Raw genomic sequence first — 16,439 nt, 5'->3', positions numbered from 1 at the left:
TTTATTTGTTTAGTTTTTTAGTTTAATAATAAAAAACTACTTAAAAATATCATCATGTTTGTGAATTTTCTTTCAAAGTCTAAAAAATATTTTGTCAAGATACAAGTAATAATAATACTACTGACATAACAAATTGCACACTTTTTATATATATATAAAAAAAAATCACAATTTTGAAACGATAATTATAATTATAATTAGTGTTATTATAACCTGTATTATGTATCAATCGCCTGTTTTCAGATTGGTCAACTTTGTTTATGCTAATCTATTCTAGACTTTTATGGTAGCAAGTAAACAAAGCTAACTGGGTACTAGGAAGCGAGAGGAAGGGAGCTGAATACGGAAAGTTTCAAAACAACTGTTGGCATGTCATTCGGCAATGTGTCGGTGAACCAAGTCCTGATACCGAATGGCAAAATCAGTAATTCCAAAGAAAAACCAAGGGCAAATCACATTGCGCTGCGCTCCTTTTCTTTCCCGCGGCTTTGAACGCGGCTTCAGTTTTGGCTTTTCACTCTCTCTCTCTCTCTCTCTCTCTCTCTCCAATTTAATTACATTTAAATATTACAATTTATTTTTATTATTATTATTATATATACATATCGTTTTCCACAATATCTGGGCAGCAAAGCACAATAGCGTGTGTGATGTGATCTCATCGAGTCTCCCAAATTGAGGTAAATGCTTTTCCCATTACCATTTTCACACTCTCCTCCTCGCATTTCAAATCTCAAGCCTCTTTTGCTTTCTACATATTTTCTCCTTCCAGATCTCGCACTCATAAATGAGCACAAACACGAGGCACCGATAGTAAAAATTTTGGAAGCTGGAACAGGTTTTTTTTTGGGGGGAATTAAAAATCTCTCATATTCATGGAATTAGAGGAGATCTTATCATTGTTGTTAAGGGGAGCGAAGGAAGGTTCTAGAAGATGAAGTTTTACATATCGACGAAGGGGATAAAGCGACTGACTATATCGAGCCCCGACACCGGGAAGGGATTGCCGGAGACGGCGAAGGCGACGACGGCGTTGAGCCGTCGGATTCCGAGCCGGACTTTGCTTCCGGTGGTGCTGGTGCTCGGGATCGTGCTGCCGTTTCTCTTCGTTAGGATTGCGTTTTTGGTTCTCGAATCCACCACTGCTTGCTATTCTCCTCTCGGTAAATTCTAATTTCCCTTTTCTTAATTTTTAGATTTTTTATTTATTTATTTTCTGAGAAGGAGTATGTGTGCAATTTTCTAAATAAAGAAATCAGAAGGACTTTCAATTTGCTTTTCTGTTTTGGAAGACTAGACTTTGAAATTTGACTATAGTACACTTTTGTTACTGGAAAATTTTCATTTTGATCCATTAGGATCATATTTACATTTGATTTTCCATTTTCATATAAATTCTAGTCATTTCTAATAGTAACATACCAACAGAATTAATATGAAAATAGCATAGGTTTTCTTTTAAGATTTTTTGGCTGAATGATTAGAAGAATAATTTAATCTTAAAATTTTTATTAAAAATGATTGGGAATGCATTGGAGTTGATTGGATTAGTTAATTAAACTGTACTGTGTGTAATTGTACATTCGGTACAAAACGTTTCTTCCCCGTAGCCTTGGGTTACATGGATTTTGGCAGAGGGTACAAGTGCTCAGAGCATGACGCATATCTACTTCAGAATATTGTGAGTTTTGTCTTATGGTACAAGCACTTCCAAACGAGTTTTGTATTAAGGCTTTGATTTTCTTCTCTTTTTTTTTCTCTTACCAAAAATAGGTTTTAATTCATATATATATTTCCTTCAAAAAGTAAAAAAAGTTATACATACATATATATATATATATATATATTATTTGTTCGGGGACCCCAAGCGTAAATGGTTTCACGGGTGTTCTATGTTTCCGACGTACATTCTTTTGTATTTTTGGATTATTCTCGTCTCAGACAAAATTAATTAATTTATTTATTTATTTTTCCAGATTGTATAGGGTGGAGATTTTTCAGTGGGGCTGACACGTCTCTGGTAAGTTTTTCAGACCTAATGACGAAAATACCCTTCATTGATTATTTTTGGAATATGCTTCTCGATTTTAATTTTACATTCTAAAAGATACCCAAAAAAAAAAAAAAACGGTGTACCATGCTTCAGTGATGTTGGCTATACACTGTGCGGTTGAAATGGAACGTTGTTAGGATACATGAAATGACATAATTTATGCCACAATTCATTTGCGTGGTAAGTGGTAGAGGTGTGTTTGTATATAAATCTATCATCACATCTCTACCGCTAACAACTCGCCACTTTAGCAAGTTGTGGCATAACTTATGTTATTATATGTATCCTTAACATTACTCCAACTAGATGGAAACTTCTATTGTCCTTGTCATTGTCTTAGGCTAAATCCACTGGAACCTTTTGTATCCATGCATGGTTGCATTTTGAGTTTTTGATGAGGTTATTTTCATTAATTCATGTTGTTTGGAAAATAATAACTGTGTTAAAAGTATTATTGTACCTTATTAAAATTAAGGTAAGCTGACTGTAAATATTTTAAACTAAAACAAACGGACACTAATTATTTTTTGTAAGGGCTTGATCTTATTGAACTTGTCACATTCACAACTGTTAGGTTTGAGTCATGAGTCACATTCACAACTGTTAGGTTTGAGTCATAACTCATGGGGGATACCTTTTTTTATATATTTTTTATGTTTCTACATATGCAGCCAATTTTTCATCAGTTTGATTTTTGACTCCTCCGTCTTTGCTTGATTGTTTTCATCCCAATTTCTTTGAATTCCCTACAATGTTTCCTACATTTTATTCTCTTTTATTTTCATATACGTGTTCTATATTCTCAATTAAGTATGACACAGAGTGAAAGACAGAAAGCAAAGCTGGTCTTGTCCAAATCATCCTACTGACGTTATTTGATAAATTATTTGCATGAGTTGTCAACAACTTTTAGAGTTTGTTTGATATGTGTGTTTAAACAACAGTTTTCAATTTTTTAAGAAACACGTATGGGTAAAAAAATGTGTAAAAATACGTATAATATTGTTTAAAAATTGAAAATTTGTGTTTAAAATGATGTACCAAACAGCCTCTTATTTTTTCTTAAACATTTGTGGTAGTATGTCTATATTAGTAATAGCAAACAGTATGATGATTTTTGTTATCCAACTTTGGTAGTTCAAGAAGAAAATGTTTAGCATTCATTTAGTATTTTTCATATTTTTGATAGTTTATTTGCATAGTAGTTATTAAAAATATATATATATATATATATAATTTTCATGTTAAATATGTTTTTTTTTTTAAACTAAAATTTTGTTTATTTTGAAAAAAAAAAAAAAAAAAAAAAGAGCTTAGACAAAAACCAAAAAGCTAAATTTTTTTCAACAACTCCTGAACGAACACTTAATTTGCGTCCCAAATTTCTAACGAAATCATACATTTTATGAAAAAAAAAATGTTAGAAAATAATTTTATTATAAAATCACTTAGGATTAGAAAATAATTTTATTATGAAATCACTTAGGATGACATTAGCATAACTTTTTCTTTTTACTAACTCCCACCTTCTCTCTCTCTCTCTCATAATCCAATATCAAATAACTTAATATGCGAAATTGCAAATTTTCAAGCCTAGTTGATTGACATTTCTTTCTGTAGTGATAATTAAACTAGAATTTTCGTTAGAAAGAATGATTTGTTTGTAGTGTGAGCAAACAATGATTTGTTTGTAGTGCGAGCAAACAATAGTATTGCGCAATTTGATGAAAACAGGGGCCCACTAAGCATCCAAGTGATCACAATCGAAATATACCAAACATTTGTTAAGATATTTATGGGGTGTTTGGTACATGCACTTAGAAATATGTGTTTTGTTGTTTGAAAATATGTGTGAAAATATGTATGGGTGAAAGTGTAAAAATACGTATAATATTGTTTAAAAATTGAAAATTATTGTTTGAAATAGCGTACCAAACACTCTTAATCTTTTTTCAAAAAAATGAAAGGAAGGAAAGATTATTCATTCTACTACTATAGCCAATAATAGTACAGTACAATCTAAAAAGCAAACTATATTCAATATTAGGTATTTTAATTTTAAAAAAAAGTATTTTAATAAAAATAATAGTCAATATTAGGTATTTTAGAATGACAAATGGCATTTTTCGTTAAAACCATTAAAAGCTCAATGGCATTATGGTCTTAGGAAATACCGAATACAGTCCGTGGATGCACTCATTTCGAGGAACCACGGATGTAGCATTTCCACCAGTTGCTTTCTTTCTAGGACACGTGGCCAGTTGTACCGCAATCATGATATTCTCGTCAAGTCATCCACTTGATTCTCTTTTCAGTTTTATCTTTATCTTTCTTTTGACAACAATAAAAAGTAGAAACAAACGAAATGCAATAATTGGTGTAGTGCAGAACTGCTAGATCCACGACTATCAAACGTTGTTATCGAAAATGTCCACGAGAGTTGCATAAATTTTCATGGAATCATCCAAAAAATATATAACTGGCATTCTAGCTTTTCTCCATCTTCATGTAATATGGACCACGTCACCACACGTCAACACGGTTTAATAGATTGCTATTTTTGTAGATTGTTTCAAAAGGGGGTAATGATAATGATTATTGATGGTGTTGTGTTTCTTACCGTGGTCATGCATGTACAATAAAGAAGCTTAGAGAGGAGCTAAGTAGAGCACTAGTTGAGGCTAATAAGGAAGGTAACAACATTAATGAGGAACGAATAGGGTCGTTCAATGAGCTAGTAAAGGAGATGACGTCAAAAAGACAAGATGTCAAGGCATTCGCTTTCAAAACCAAGGCTATGGTACTTATATTTCTACTTTTGTCTTTTATTTCTTCTTATTTGGTTTCTGTTATCTTTTGAGTCATTGTTGGGATTTATAGCATGCATAGGGTGACATCTTATCTACTATTATAGTTAGTTGGCTTTACTGTATTTGGGTCTGGGTGACTCTAATCTCTATGCATGATCTTAATGGAGTATGATTTTTATAGTAACTATATTCTTTTGAACGAACGATATAATAAGTAGTTTTCAATATTATACTTAGTGAATTGTCCTTGTCTTGAATAATGAGTCTGTGGGAGCTAGGTAGAATGGGTACCAAACCAAACCCTAAACCCTAGCCATAATTGTTTGCACAGTTATCCAAAAGCATCCAGTTATATTAACTGCAGAAACTTACAATAAGGCACGCTAAAATTGACAATAAATTAGCAAGTTGTTAAAAGTGGATAATAAAGTAGTGTCAGTGGTGTCTACCAACCCATCATATGTGAAATTTGTTTTGTTTGTAGTATTACTTAATTTATATACAAATGTTGACGTGAAAGAAGTTGTGAAAAACATTGTGTTAGCTTTAAACATAAGAGCTAAAAGAAGATAGATAACGGAGTTTATGGAAAAGCGTAGAATTTGTTCACATTACACGTGAAGTGCATGTGATGAGTGATAGGTTGAAAATTGGCAACTCTACAACAATAGGCCGTCTAAGAGAGTTTAATTTCATTGGTTTATTAATCTTAGCATTGGTACATAAACAAAGTAAATACATAAGCCAAACAAGTGGATGGCATGAAAGGAAAAGCACTTTTCTTTGATGGCATGAAATTCTTTAGCTATCATTACTATGTCATTTCTTTTTTTTTTAATGTTATATAGCTATTTATGATGAAGTGTAGCAGTTACAGTACATCTTTTGCAGGAATTTTATGAGTTTTTTTGTTAGGGCTGTTGGGACCACTAGGTATGATCTTTGAAAAGGTAGCAACTTTTTTTTTTTGGGTGAAAAAAAGGGTAGCAACTTGGCTGAATCAATCATGGTCTAGATTTTATACAGGTTCTGCAAGCTGCAACTTTAAAAATGGAATAAGAAAAAGGAACTTTTGTTTAGGGTTTGAATCTGAGTTGAAATGAGTAGTGGTTCACAAACAAATCATTGTCAATTCCTTCTTAATAAATTTATCTGAAGTAAGAAAATAGTTTTTAACATTTAGTCCTTGTAAGTATATGGTTAAATTCTTAAATTGGCTCCTAGCTTCATTTAATTAATAAAAGTGTGCCTAATATTGGTTGACCTCTATCATTTTTAATGTTTGGAAATTTAGGTTTGAATCATGGATTTCAAATTCTCCGTAGATGAAGTAGATTTAAGTAAATGATCCGTGCTTCACTTAGTTTTTGAGACAAACATATAAATTAAGATGCCTTGTCAATTCTTACCCTTCTTTTTGTATTCAGCATCTTTTTTTCTTTTTTCTTTCTTTTTTTTTTTTTTTAATCTTTTTCTTTTCCCAAAAAAACTTTAGATTTCTCAATGGGCTTTAGCTGTTATTTTTCATGGATCATATTCTTTGATATACCTTACTTTTTTTTTTCAAATTGCTGGTCGAAGCTTGCTATGCATCCTCGAAGAATTTATAGTGAATATAGTCTTCTGAAAAGCTTTAGTTTGACCTGCATGTAGCCTCCTCATAGGCAGCTTCTATGATGTGATGTGCTGCACAAATGGGGCAATAAGTATAAAGCATTTATATGATATGATTGTATTTTTAGCCCGATAGTTTATTGGCCTTTTGGGTTTGTGGGACCTGAAATAGAAGGAAGAAATGTATGCCTTTTCACTCATCTCTTGACCTCCATTAGAGGGGCAAGTGGCACCCGTTCTTCCCTTCTGCTCCCCAAGAGCCAACTAATCGGTTTTTTCAGACTTGTGTTTCCTATATTGCACGGATGCTTCTAGAAAAGAGTCATATTTGTATTAGATACAATACTTCTCGGATGCTTTCCAATGCAATTTGATAAATCATCTACAGTTTGTAAACTTATGCATCAAATACACCTTAAGCTCTTAGATATGTTCCTCTTTAGTGTACAATGGGCATATAACTGTAAATAATAAATAGGAAGGCATAACAAAATGTATAACTATGAAATATCTGCCATTTTATGCTACTTTTTAATATTTTTTCTGTATCAACCTATCCACATTTCATTGTACCCATATCCTTTTCTTCTGTCCATGCTTCCTTTGATGCTACTCATTTGTAAAAACTACTTGGTTTGAATTGTGTGTGACTGCGCAAGTGAATGTAGACATGTAGGTGGGTATAGTGTCTATGCGTGTGTATGTATGTTGGGTTGGCTGTTGTTGTTTTGATCATCTAAGTATAGGAAGGAAGAGCACGGGGGCAGCTTGGTTACCTGATTGTTATGTGGATTATTTATGTTCCTATGAGAATTAACTGTATGAGAAAAGTAATAGCATGAATATAATTGATTGATGTAGATCATTTTGCATTACTACTTTGTATAAAAATGAATTAGCAAAACTGTCATGGGATTATCATTTCATAGAGAAATAGGCCAGTTTGATGCTTAATTCTGCATTTAAAAAAAAACAATTATATTACAAAGTGTCAATCCTTTCAAAGTCTAAGAGGAAATTTATTTTCAAAATATCCAGCTACAACAGATGGAGCACAAGGTACAGTCAGCCAGACAGCGTGAGTCTATTTACTGGCATTTAGCTTCACATGGTGTCCCTAAGAGCTTACATTGTCTTTGCCTCAAACTGGCTGAAGAGTATGCTGTAAATGCCATGGCTCGATCTCGTTTACCCCCACCAGAATATGTTTCTCGCCTTGCTGACTCCTCATTTCTTCACCTTGTCCTCCTAACTGATAATGTCCTTGCTGCCTCTGTTGTTGTCTCTTCTACGATCCAAAACTCAGCCAACCCCGAAAAATTAGTGTTCCACATAGTTACTGACAAAAAAACGTACACCCCAATGCATGCTTGGTTTGCAACCAATCCTGTTAAATCTGCTGTGGTGGAAGTTAAGGGATTGCACCAATATGACTGGTCTCAGGAAGCAAATGTTGAAGTTAAAGAGATGTTAGAGATTCATCGCATAATTTGGAAGCAATACTACAATAATTTGAAAAAAGAAGATTTTGAGTATGATGGAGCACATACAAGATATCTCGAGCCTTTAAGCCCCAGCTCCCTCTCCCTCCTTAATCATCTCCGAGTCTATATCCCTGAGGTAATTATCCAAAATTTTCACAGCATCTTCTCTAGTTGAATGATAAATATCGAATATGAATACTTTATGATTTATTGATTTATCATCTCATTTTCATGGGCCACACAGCTGTTTCCAGATCTCAACAAGATAGTGTTCTTGGATGATGATATTGTAGTACAACATGACATATCATCTTTGTGGGAATTAGATCTCAACGGGAAAGTTGTTGGTGCAGTTTTTAATTCATGGTGTGGAGGTGACTGTTGCCCGGGAAGAAAATACAGCGACTACTTGAACTTTTCGCATCCATATATATCATCCCACTTTGACCATGATCGTTGTGCATGGCTGTATGGCATGAATGTCTTTGATATAGGAGCTTGGAGGAGAACCAATATGACTGCAACTTACCATCAATGGTTAAAACTTGTAAGCATATTCCCTTATACTTGTTAATCTCCAGATGGGTGTAGAATAAAGATCTTTTGTGAAATGTCATTTTCAAAGAGGTGGTGTTTAATACTTGTTTCAATCCTTATGCCCATGGGTGATTGACCAAATGTGATTGGTCTCATACGGAGGAAGAGGAAAAATGTTTTCTTATTGTTGAACATGAGTGAATTGAAAAATGATCTCTCTGGTTCACAAATATTATTCTAGATTTCCTGCATTCATGATTAATTACGTTTATTTTGGTCCTCATAATGAAAAGTTATGTCATCCTAGTTTGTGGCCATAATATTGTTACCTTATTTCGCAGAACCTGGAATCCGGGTTGGCATTATGGTCTCCAGGAGTTCTTCCACCTTCCTTGCTAGCTTTCAAGGGTCATGTACATCCTATTGATCCATCTTGGCATGTGGCTGGATTAGGTTATCAATACCCAGAAGTTTATCAAGAGACATTGGAAGATGCTGCTGTTATACATTTCAGTGGCCCTGCAAAGCCGTGGCTTGAAATTGGGCTTCCAGAGGTACGGAGATTATGGAATAAGCATGTAAATTTTTCAAACAAGTTCATTAGGAAATGTAGAATCATGGGGTAAAGAGGGCGAAGTTCTCTTGCACATATTTTAATTTTGGGAAAATACCAGAGGCACAGTATGGGACCAGAGGGAAGAAGGTTTTGCCTTCAGTCTCTGCTCACGCTCAGCTCTGTATAGCACTGTATTAGTTACTTTTTGTCCATAATAGAAAATAGCCACAGGCTCCACGCAATATACCTATAGCGCCAGGATCTTTAAACCTTCAAGAGATATAAGGAACGTGTAGCTGTCTAACAATATTGTAAATTACTTTTAGTCAGGTAATTTGAACCTGTTAGTGATCTTTAATGGTGAAACCGGTTTATTATGGTTAGTTTTCTATTTAAGCATATATGGGTGTAGCGGATATTGGTTTACCATTTGATAGTTTTGTTGACATAACTGATGGGTTTTATCCATCATTTTCCAAAGTAATTAATGTTGAAAAAATAATCAAGAACCAAAATTAAATAGCAGGAAAAATGAAGTTTTTGTTTATTATGAAGAGAGGAATTACAAGGCTAGAGTGAAATCTCTTAGAATGATTGGGAATGACTCACAAATGAGAGGAACGTACTCTGGAATTTAGAAACTCTACTGTGATATCATCAAATGTCTGGATCAAATTAGATTGGACTGTATGAGTGTACTGTGTAGACCTATGTTGAGCCATACATTGGATCTGTATTAAATCAATTCAGGCTATATAAGCAATTTGAATCTCAACTGTAAGTGTAACTTGATTACCCTGTGGGTATAACACAAATGTGACTAGTATTCTCTCGGACCATGACAAATGATAACTTGATAATACTGTGATATCCACTCCCTCATATGGCAATGTGCTATGTTTGGTATCATGGTAGTGCACTGTTAGTGCAATATTTTATTTGGAAGAAAACTGTATGATTCCAAATTTAACCGTCGTATGAGTAAAATGGGTTTCAGCTTTCAGCCTTTAATGGTAAGCATGCTACACAGTACACCGCATCAGTTGTTCAAATAAGAAATACTTTATTAATGAACTAAATCAACTTGGAATACATAATCCAGCTGAGTTGGTAGATTTTCTATCCATATATCAAGATCTGCAAATTGAACTACTCTTCTAGCAGGGAAATGAGAATCAGTTGTCTCTTGATTAGAAGTAAAATGACCAGAATTGTTTAGTAAGTGCAATTATTCTTGTCATTGGCTGTAAATACTGAGTTGTAACTAGCTAGTCTTTAGGTTGAACCAACTGTTAATTACTACCGGTAGGGTGAGCGTTAAAGAATTGCACTTGGAACCCCTAGTGAGATTGGGGCTCTAGAATGTGCAAGATTAGACTGCGTGTGAGACTTGAGACCATCACGCCAATCATTGTATATAGTATGCGAGTTTGCATTGTTGCCTACAAAAGTAATCGATTCCTTCAGATTATGTCAAATTGTCAATGCAATTCAATTTCAAAAAAAGTAGAGCTCTAAATTAAAAGTATAGGAGTGAAAGTTAAACTTGCTGGAGTGAATAATTAAAGCAAGCAAATAGTTCATGCGACAGTTGATTGAGTGAGATGGCCCAAAATCTGATTCAGAATTTTGCTAGAAAAATTGATTTCTGCCTAACCTAAATTCACCCGTATGAGATTTCATAAGAACATTTTATTTTAGGGGAAAAAAAAAAAAAAAAATCCCAAATGTGTGGAAATTAACATCCAATACAGCATAGGTAACAACACTATGGGACCTCCTAATTGAATATAGACCCAAAAAACCTACCGAATATTCTACACCCTATCTCTTTCATTTGTCCCAAGTCCTTCTAGTACCACATAAAGTGGCACAGAAAAAGCCACAACTCGCCCATGTGGCAAGTTGTGGTTGGTGAGTGGGTGGTGATGGGACACCCCTCCACCAATCATAGCTCGCCACATGGGCAAGTTGTGGCTTTTTTTGTGCCACTTTATGTGACACAAGACTTTACCCATTTGTCCCTATCTCATGTTTATTAATGCTTGAATCTGATTGGTTGATTCATATTCATATCACACACATGCATTCAAGGAATTATCCCTATATTAATTTATGGGAAAAGTTAAATGAACTATTTTTAAAAAGTATGTTACTCAAAAGAAAAAAAAAAATTAACAGTTTTTTCAATTTCCAATAAAAGTGATATAAAATTTTTTCCTAAACCATTACTCTAAGGGCATCTATTAACATAATCCTTAATTTATTAGTTTAAACAAATTAATTAAAAGTTTAAAATTTAATTGAAAGATATAATCTTATTAGTTAATTTTGATTACGGTGGACCATAGACATGCAAGATGCAACCACTAGATCATTTCATATGGATAATGCGTTATTTTTTTAATTTATTTTAAGATAATTATATTTATCCTCTAGATAATGTATATATCTTGATTAATTAATTAGGATTTTAATAGTGGAAGATCACAATCAAAGAAAAGAGTTCAATCTTACTTAAGAGTCAATCTCTTAAGAAACTAATGGTTCTTTCTAGAGCTCTTTCTGTCTGGTGTTAGTCACGTAATTCGGCTAGATGGCTTACATCTACAGAAAAAGCTTTTAACAGCCACATATTTATTATATGCTTAATTGTATATATGTTAAAAAAAAACATATATATATATATATATTGATTATTGGACCTCTTGTCCCATTACAAATAAGGACACATAAACCCAATATCACGTATTTTAATTCTTAAACATTAATGAATCGCGTCAATAAATATAGAAACATATGTCGTATGACCTATTTATTGATGTGGCTTAGCGCAGTTGTCTTTCTTTCTTTTTCTTTTTCTTTTCTTTTCTTTTTTTTTTTTTTTTTTTTTTTTTTTTAGAAAAAGGTAAGCGAAATTTTATTAATAATAAAAAACGAACTACAAAAAAAGCAACGAAACAAAAACCAATTTAAGAAAGATCCGACTGGAAAACAACATCCACGTCCTCGGGTAAGTCTTCTACCCAAACCTCAAAACCTGCAAATAAAACTGCTTTTTTAGCTAGACAGTGAGCTAATCTATTCCCATCCCTCCTGACATGTTGGAACATACAACTTCGTAATACTCCACCAAGTCTTTTTGTCTCATCAATGATATGGCTAAACAGCAGCGAGGCCAACACGCAGCAAAGCCTGAATAACAGTAAGGCAGTCACCTTCAACAATAATGTCAAACAAACTCATCTCCCTGGCGAAAATCACAGCTCTTCGAGCAGCCAAAGCTTCAGCCATCTCAACTAACTGCACCTTGCCCAAATTCTGACATAGAGCCGCAATAGCTTGCCCGGAATGATCTCGACAAACTACACCAATACCTGCTGAACCCGAATCCTCAAAATAAGCTGCATCAAAATTTATTTTGAAACGGTCCTCAGGCGGAGGAGACCAGCGAACCACTGAACGAGGGATAGACGCACCATGCTATTTTGAATTCACGTTCCAAAATTCATCAACCATCCTATGCGCATGTTCACCCAGCTCATGAAGCTGCCAAGATGGCTGACGTTGCCTCATACGATTTCGACGCTGCCATAAACACCATGCCACAGTGACGAACAGAGCGACCTTCCGATTCGACTCTGTACTAAGAACTTCCTCCAATAATTCATAAAAGGTCCGAAACTTCTTATGAACCAAAGACCGAAACTCCTGGAGCGACATCCATACTGACCGCACTTGATCACAGAGCCATAAGCAATGCACAGTCGACTCCGTATGCTCACCACACCCATCACAAACCTCATTAATTGGGATATGCCGGGCTTTTAAGTTCTGTTTCGTAGGCAGAGAATCCTTTGCAGCGCGCCAAATAAAGTGCCGGATCTTATTAGGAACTCTCATCTTCCAAATTTTCTTCCACACCAACCCAGGATTACCCGAACTAGATGAGCTCGGCTGAAGAATAGAATCGACAGATACTAACATTCGGTAAGCACTCCTAACACTATAATCCCCATCACTGGTTAGAGGCCAAATCAGAGTGTCCTTTGCCCCATCCTCACAGACTTGAATCCTCCTCACCAATTCTGCCTCCCATGGAATTAAACAACTCTCAAGACGACCCGGGTCCTAAACTCTTGTATCAGGGAAGAACAAATCACAAACTCGATGAACTGAAGAGTCAGTTCTGGGAGAAATAATCTTACTGTGATTAGGATCAGGCAGCCACCTATGTCGCCACACATCAATCAAATTTCCATCACCAACCCTCCAAATAGCCCCTTGTTCAATAACTCCACGTGCTTGAAGAATACTCCGCCAGGCATAAGAACATTTAGGATGAACCTCCACCTCCATAATATTACCATGAGGGAAATACTTAGCACTAAAAACTTTAAAAAGAAGGGAGTCTCGATTATGGATAAGACGCCAAACCTGTTTTGCTAACAAAGCATTATTAAACTTTTGGAAATCCCAAAACCCCATCCCGCCAATTGATTTTGGGGAACAAAGAGAGCTCCATTTCACCCAATGAATCTTCTTAGCATCCCCATTACCCCACCAAAATTTTCGAACCATGGCTTCAATGTCTTTACACAGGCTAACTGGAAGCTTGAACACACTCATCAAATAAACCGGAATGGATTGGACCACTGCCTTAATCATAATCTCCCTGCCAGCTTGAGACAACAACTTTTCCTTCCAACCTTGCATAGGACCCCATATTCTTTCTTTTATTTGAGTAAAGCACGCCGTTCTATTTCTTCCAATAAAAGAGGGTAAGCCCAAATACTTCTCATAATGCCTAATGGCTGGAACATCAAGGGCTACTTTTATGGCTTCCTGGGTTACTTCATCTGTATTCCTACTGAAACAAAGAGTAGTCTTTTCCTTATTAATCACTTGGTCTGATGCAATCTCATAATAATCTAAGAGCTCTTGAATTTTATTGCACTCATCTAAGGTAGACCTGCAAAAGATTAGGCAATCATCTGCAAAAAATAAATGAGTTAGTTTAGGTCCATTACGACAAAGGGAGAAACCCTGAATTTCACCATTCACTACAGCACCTCGTAAGAGTGCATTCAACCCCTCTGCACAGAAAAGAAATAAACAAGGAGAGAGTGGATCTCCTTGTCTTAAACCTCTAGAAGGGACTATCATACCCTTCGGCTCCCCATTCACAAGGATAGAGTACGAGACAATGGTAATATACTCCATAATCAAAGCTACCCAAGCACCTGGGAAACCCATCTTCAGAAGAATTTTTTCAAGAAACACCCATTCCACCCTATCATATGCCTTGCTCATATCTAATTTCATAGCCATGAAACCTTTCTTCCCTGTACAACTATTCTTCATATGATGCAAAGATTCAAAGGCAATTAGAATATTATCAGTGATCAATCTATCAGCAATAAAAGCGCTCTGGGTCTTAGATATAATGGAAGTAAGAATAGGCTTAAGGCGATTAGCAATTGTCTTGCTAATAATCTTATAGATCACATTACATAGGCTTATAGGTCAAAAATCTGAGATCCTTTCAGGATTGGGAACTTTGGGAATCAAAGTAATAAAGGTATGGTTAATAGATTTAAGAATAGACCTTGAATTTAAGCAAGATAGAACTGCTTGAGCAACATCCATACCGATATCAGTCCGATAAGTCTGGTAAAATAAAGGCGGCATACCATCTGAACCAGGAGCTTTTAGTGGGGCCATTTCCTTGATTGTCATCCCCACCTCTTCACTAGTAAAAGGCCTCATCAGCTCTGCATTCATAGTCTCAGTAACCACAGTATTGACCCCATCTAAAACCCTGTCAAGCCCTTGTGGATTTGAAGAAGTAAATAGATTAGTATAGAAATCAGTAATGATGGCCGAAAAAACCTCTTCATCCTCCTGCCAAACTCCATTCCCATCACGCAACCCCTTAATAAAATTCTTCCTCTTTCTTTGAGTAGCAGTCCCATGAAAAAACTTTGTGTTCTAATCACCATTCTTCAACCACTGAACCCTGGACATTTGTTGCCACATCTTCTCCTCTTTCTCATATAGTGCATTCAATTCTGATTTAAACCGAATAACCTCCTCATGCTCCCCAGTCCTGGCCAAAACCTCTTCAGCTTGCCATAATAAATCCTTTACTTGCTTTATCTGCTTCTTCACATGAACCCGACTCCAAGACTTTAACTGTTTCTTACAATTCTTAAGCTTAAGTTCGGAATAAGTTTGCACAAGTGTTCCATGGTCACTAAGCTTAAGAATTGTAAGAAACAGTTAAAGTCTTGGAGTCGGGTTCATTTTGGCAATGTGAAGAAGCAGATAAAGCAAGTAAAGGATCTATTATGGCATAAGTTTGCCATAATATATTTTGAAGTCAGGGGGTTCATTTGAACCCCTTGATAAATCATCTAAAGTTTGTAAACTTATATTTTGAAGTTCGGAATAAGTTCGGAATAAGTTTGCCATAATATATTTTGAAGTCAGGGGGTTCATTTGAACCCCTTGAACAAAGGGTAAAGCCGCCCTTGGTTTAGGTTTTTTAGAGAATCAAGTTGTTTGTTTTGGGTAAAATTGGTTGTATTAGATTTAATTAATTTTTTTAAACTTTGCTATTAGTAATTTTTGTTGTTTGACTAAATTTTTTGGGCTTGTATAAATTTTTTTTAAAGATTTTAGATCTATAAATTTTTTTATGGCAAGAGGAAAATTAGGGGTGGCAATTCATGTTGGCGGGTCGGGTTCGTATCTTGTTGAGCCATGAGTACTCAACAATATGGGTTGACCCGAACCCAACCTGTTTAGTAAATGTGTCAAGAATCCTTAACCCTAACCCGACTTGTTTATTAATCAGGTCGACCTAACATGACATATTTAACTTATTTAATTAACAAGTCATGTAAAGATCAGCACAAATGACCCGTTTAATAACCTATTGGATTAATAGGTCATATCTAACCTGAATAACTTATCATCAATTTTCATATATTTAAAATTAAAATACAATTACAATCATAAATATAGTAATAAACAAATAATTACAATAACAAATTAAGCAATAATATTTTCTCAAAAAAAAAAGCAATAATAACAAAATAATAATAAAAATAATTTAATACCTAAACAGGTCAGATGGGTTCATATGTTGAACATAAACACGACTCATTTATTAAATAGGTTAGTCTTATCGACCTGAATATGATCCGAACCTGTTTAGCCTCAACCCATGACCTATTTATAAATGGATTAAATGTGTCAGGTTCATGAGTCGTGTAAGATTTTTTCCACCTCTAAGGAAAATGTTAAAATTACAATTTTTTTTTACAAATTGCTAATGTGATAAATGATTATTGATAAATAAAAATATGATATAAACCAAT

At 34.7% G+C, this 16,439-nt stretch overlaps 1 protein-coding gene across 3 annotated transcripts; it reads left to right on the top strand.

Moving 5' to 3' along the window:
* The first annotated feature begins 519 nt into the window (after window positions 1-519).
* Window positions 520-9,437, top strand: LOC126696690 (probable galacturonosyltransferase 15). Of its 3 annotated transcripts, none has more exons than XM_050393373.1 (7): window positions 520-680; window positions 773-1,163; window positions 1,977-2,020; window positions 4,701-4,853; window positions 7,516-8,097; window positions 8,206-8,508; window positions 8,840-9,437. In XM_050393373.1, the coding sequence occupies exons 2-7, from the start codon at window positions 935-937 to the stop codon at window positions 9,122-9,124; spliced, it is 1,596 nt and encodes a 531-aa protein (XP_050249330.1). In that variant the 5' UTR covers window positions 520-680; window positions 773-934; the 3' UTR covers window positions 9,125-9,437. The 3 variants fall into 3 exon arrangements, with proteins under 3 accessions (XP_050249330.1, XP_050249328.1, XP_050249329.1); XM_050393371.1 differs by having other exon boundaries at window positions 4,698-4,853; XM_050393372.1 differs by lacking the exon at window positions 520-680 and having other exon boundaries at window positions 687-1,163; window positions 4,698-4,853.
* Window positions 9,438-16,439: the final 7,002 nt, after the last annotated feature.

The sequence above is a fragment of the Quercus robur genome, chromosome 8, assembly GCF_932294415.1.
Source record: "Quercus robur chromosome 8, dhQueRobu3.1, whole genome shotgun sequence".
Taxonomy (NCBI): domain Eukaryota; kingdom Viridiplantae; phylum Streptophyta; class Magnoliopsida; order Fagales; family Fagaceae; genus Quercus; species Quercus robur.
This window is presented reverse-complemented; position numbering and strand designations above follow the sequence as displayed.

Coding starts and splice junctions, on each gene's coding strand:
- LOC126696690 (XM_050393371.1), top strand. CDS start 935: ATGAAGTTTTACATATCGACGAAGGGGATAAAGCGACTGACTATATCG. Junction 8,098..8,205: donor TCCGAGTCTATATCCCTGAG/GTAATTATCCAA, acceptor TGGGCCACACAG/CTGTTTCCAGATCTCAACAA. Junction 8,509..8,839: donor ACCATCAATGGTTAAAACTT/GTAAGCATATTC, acceptor CTTATTTCGCAG/AACCTGGAATCCGGGTTGGC.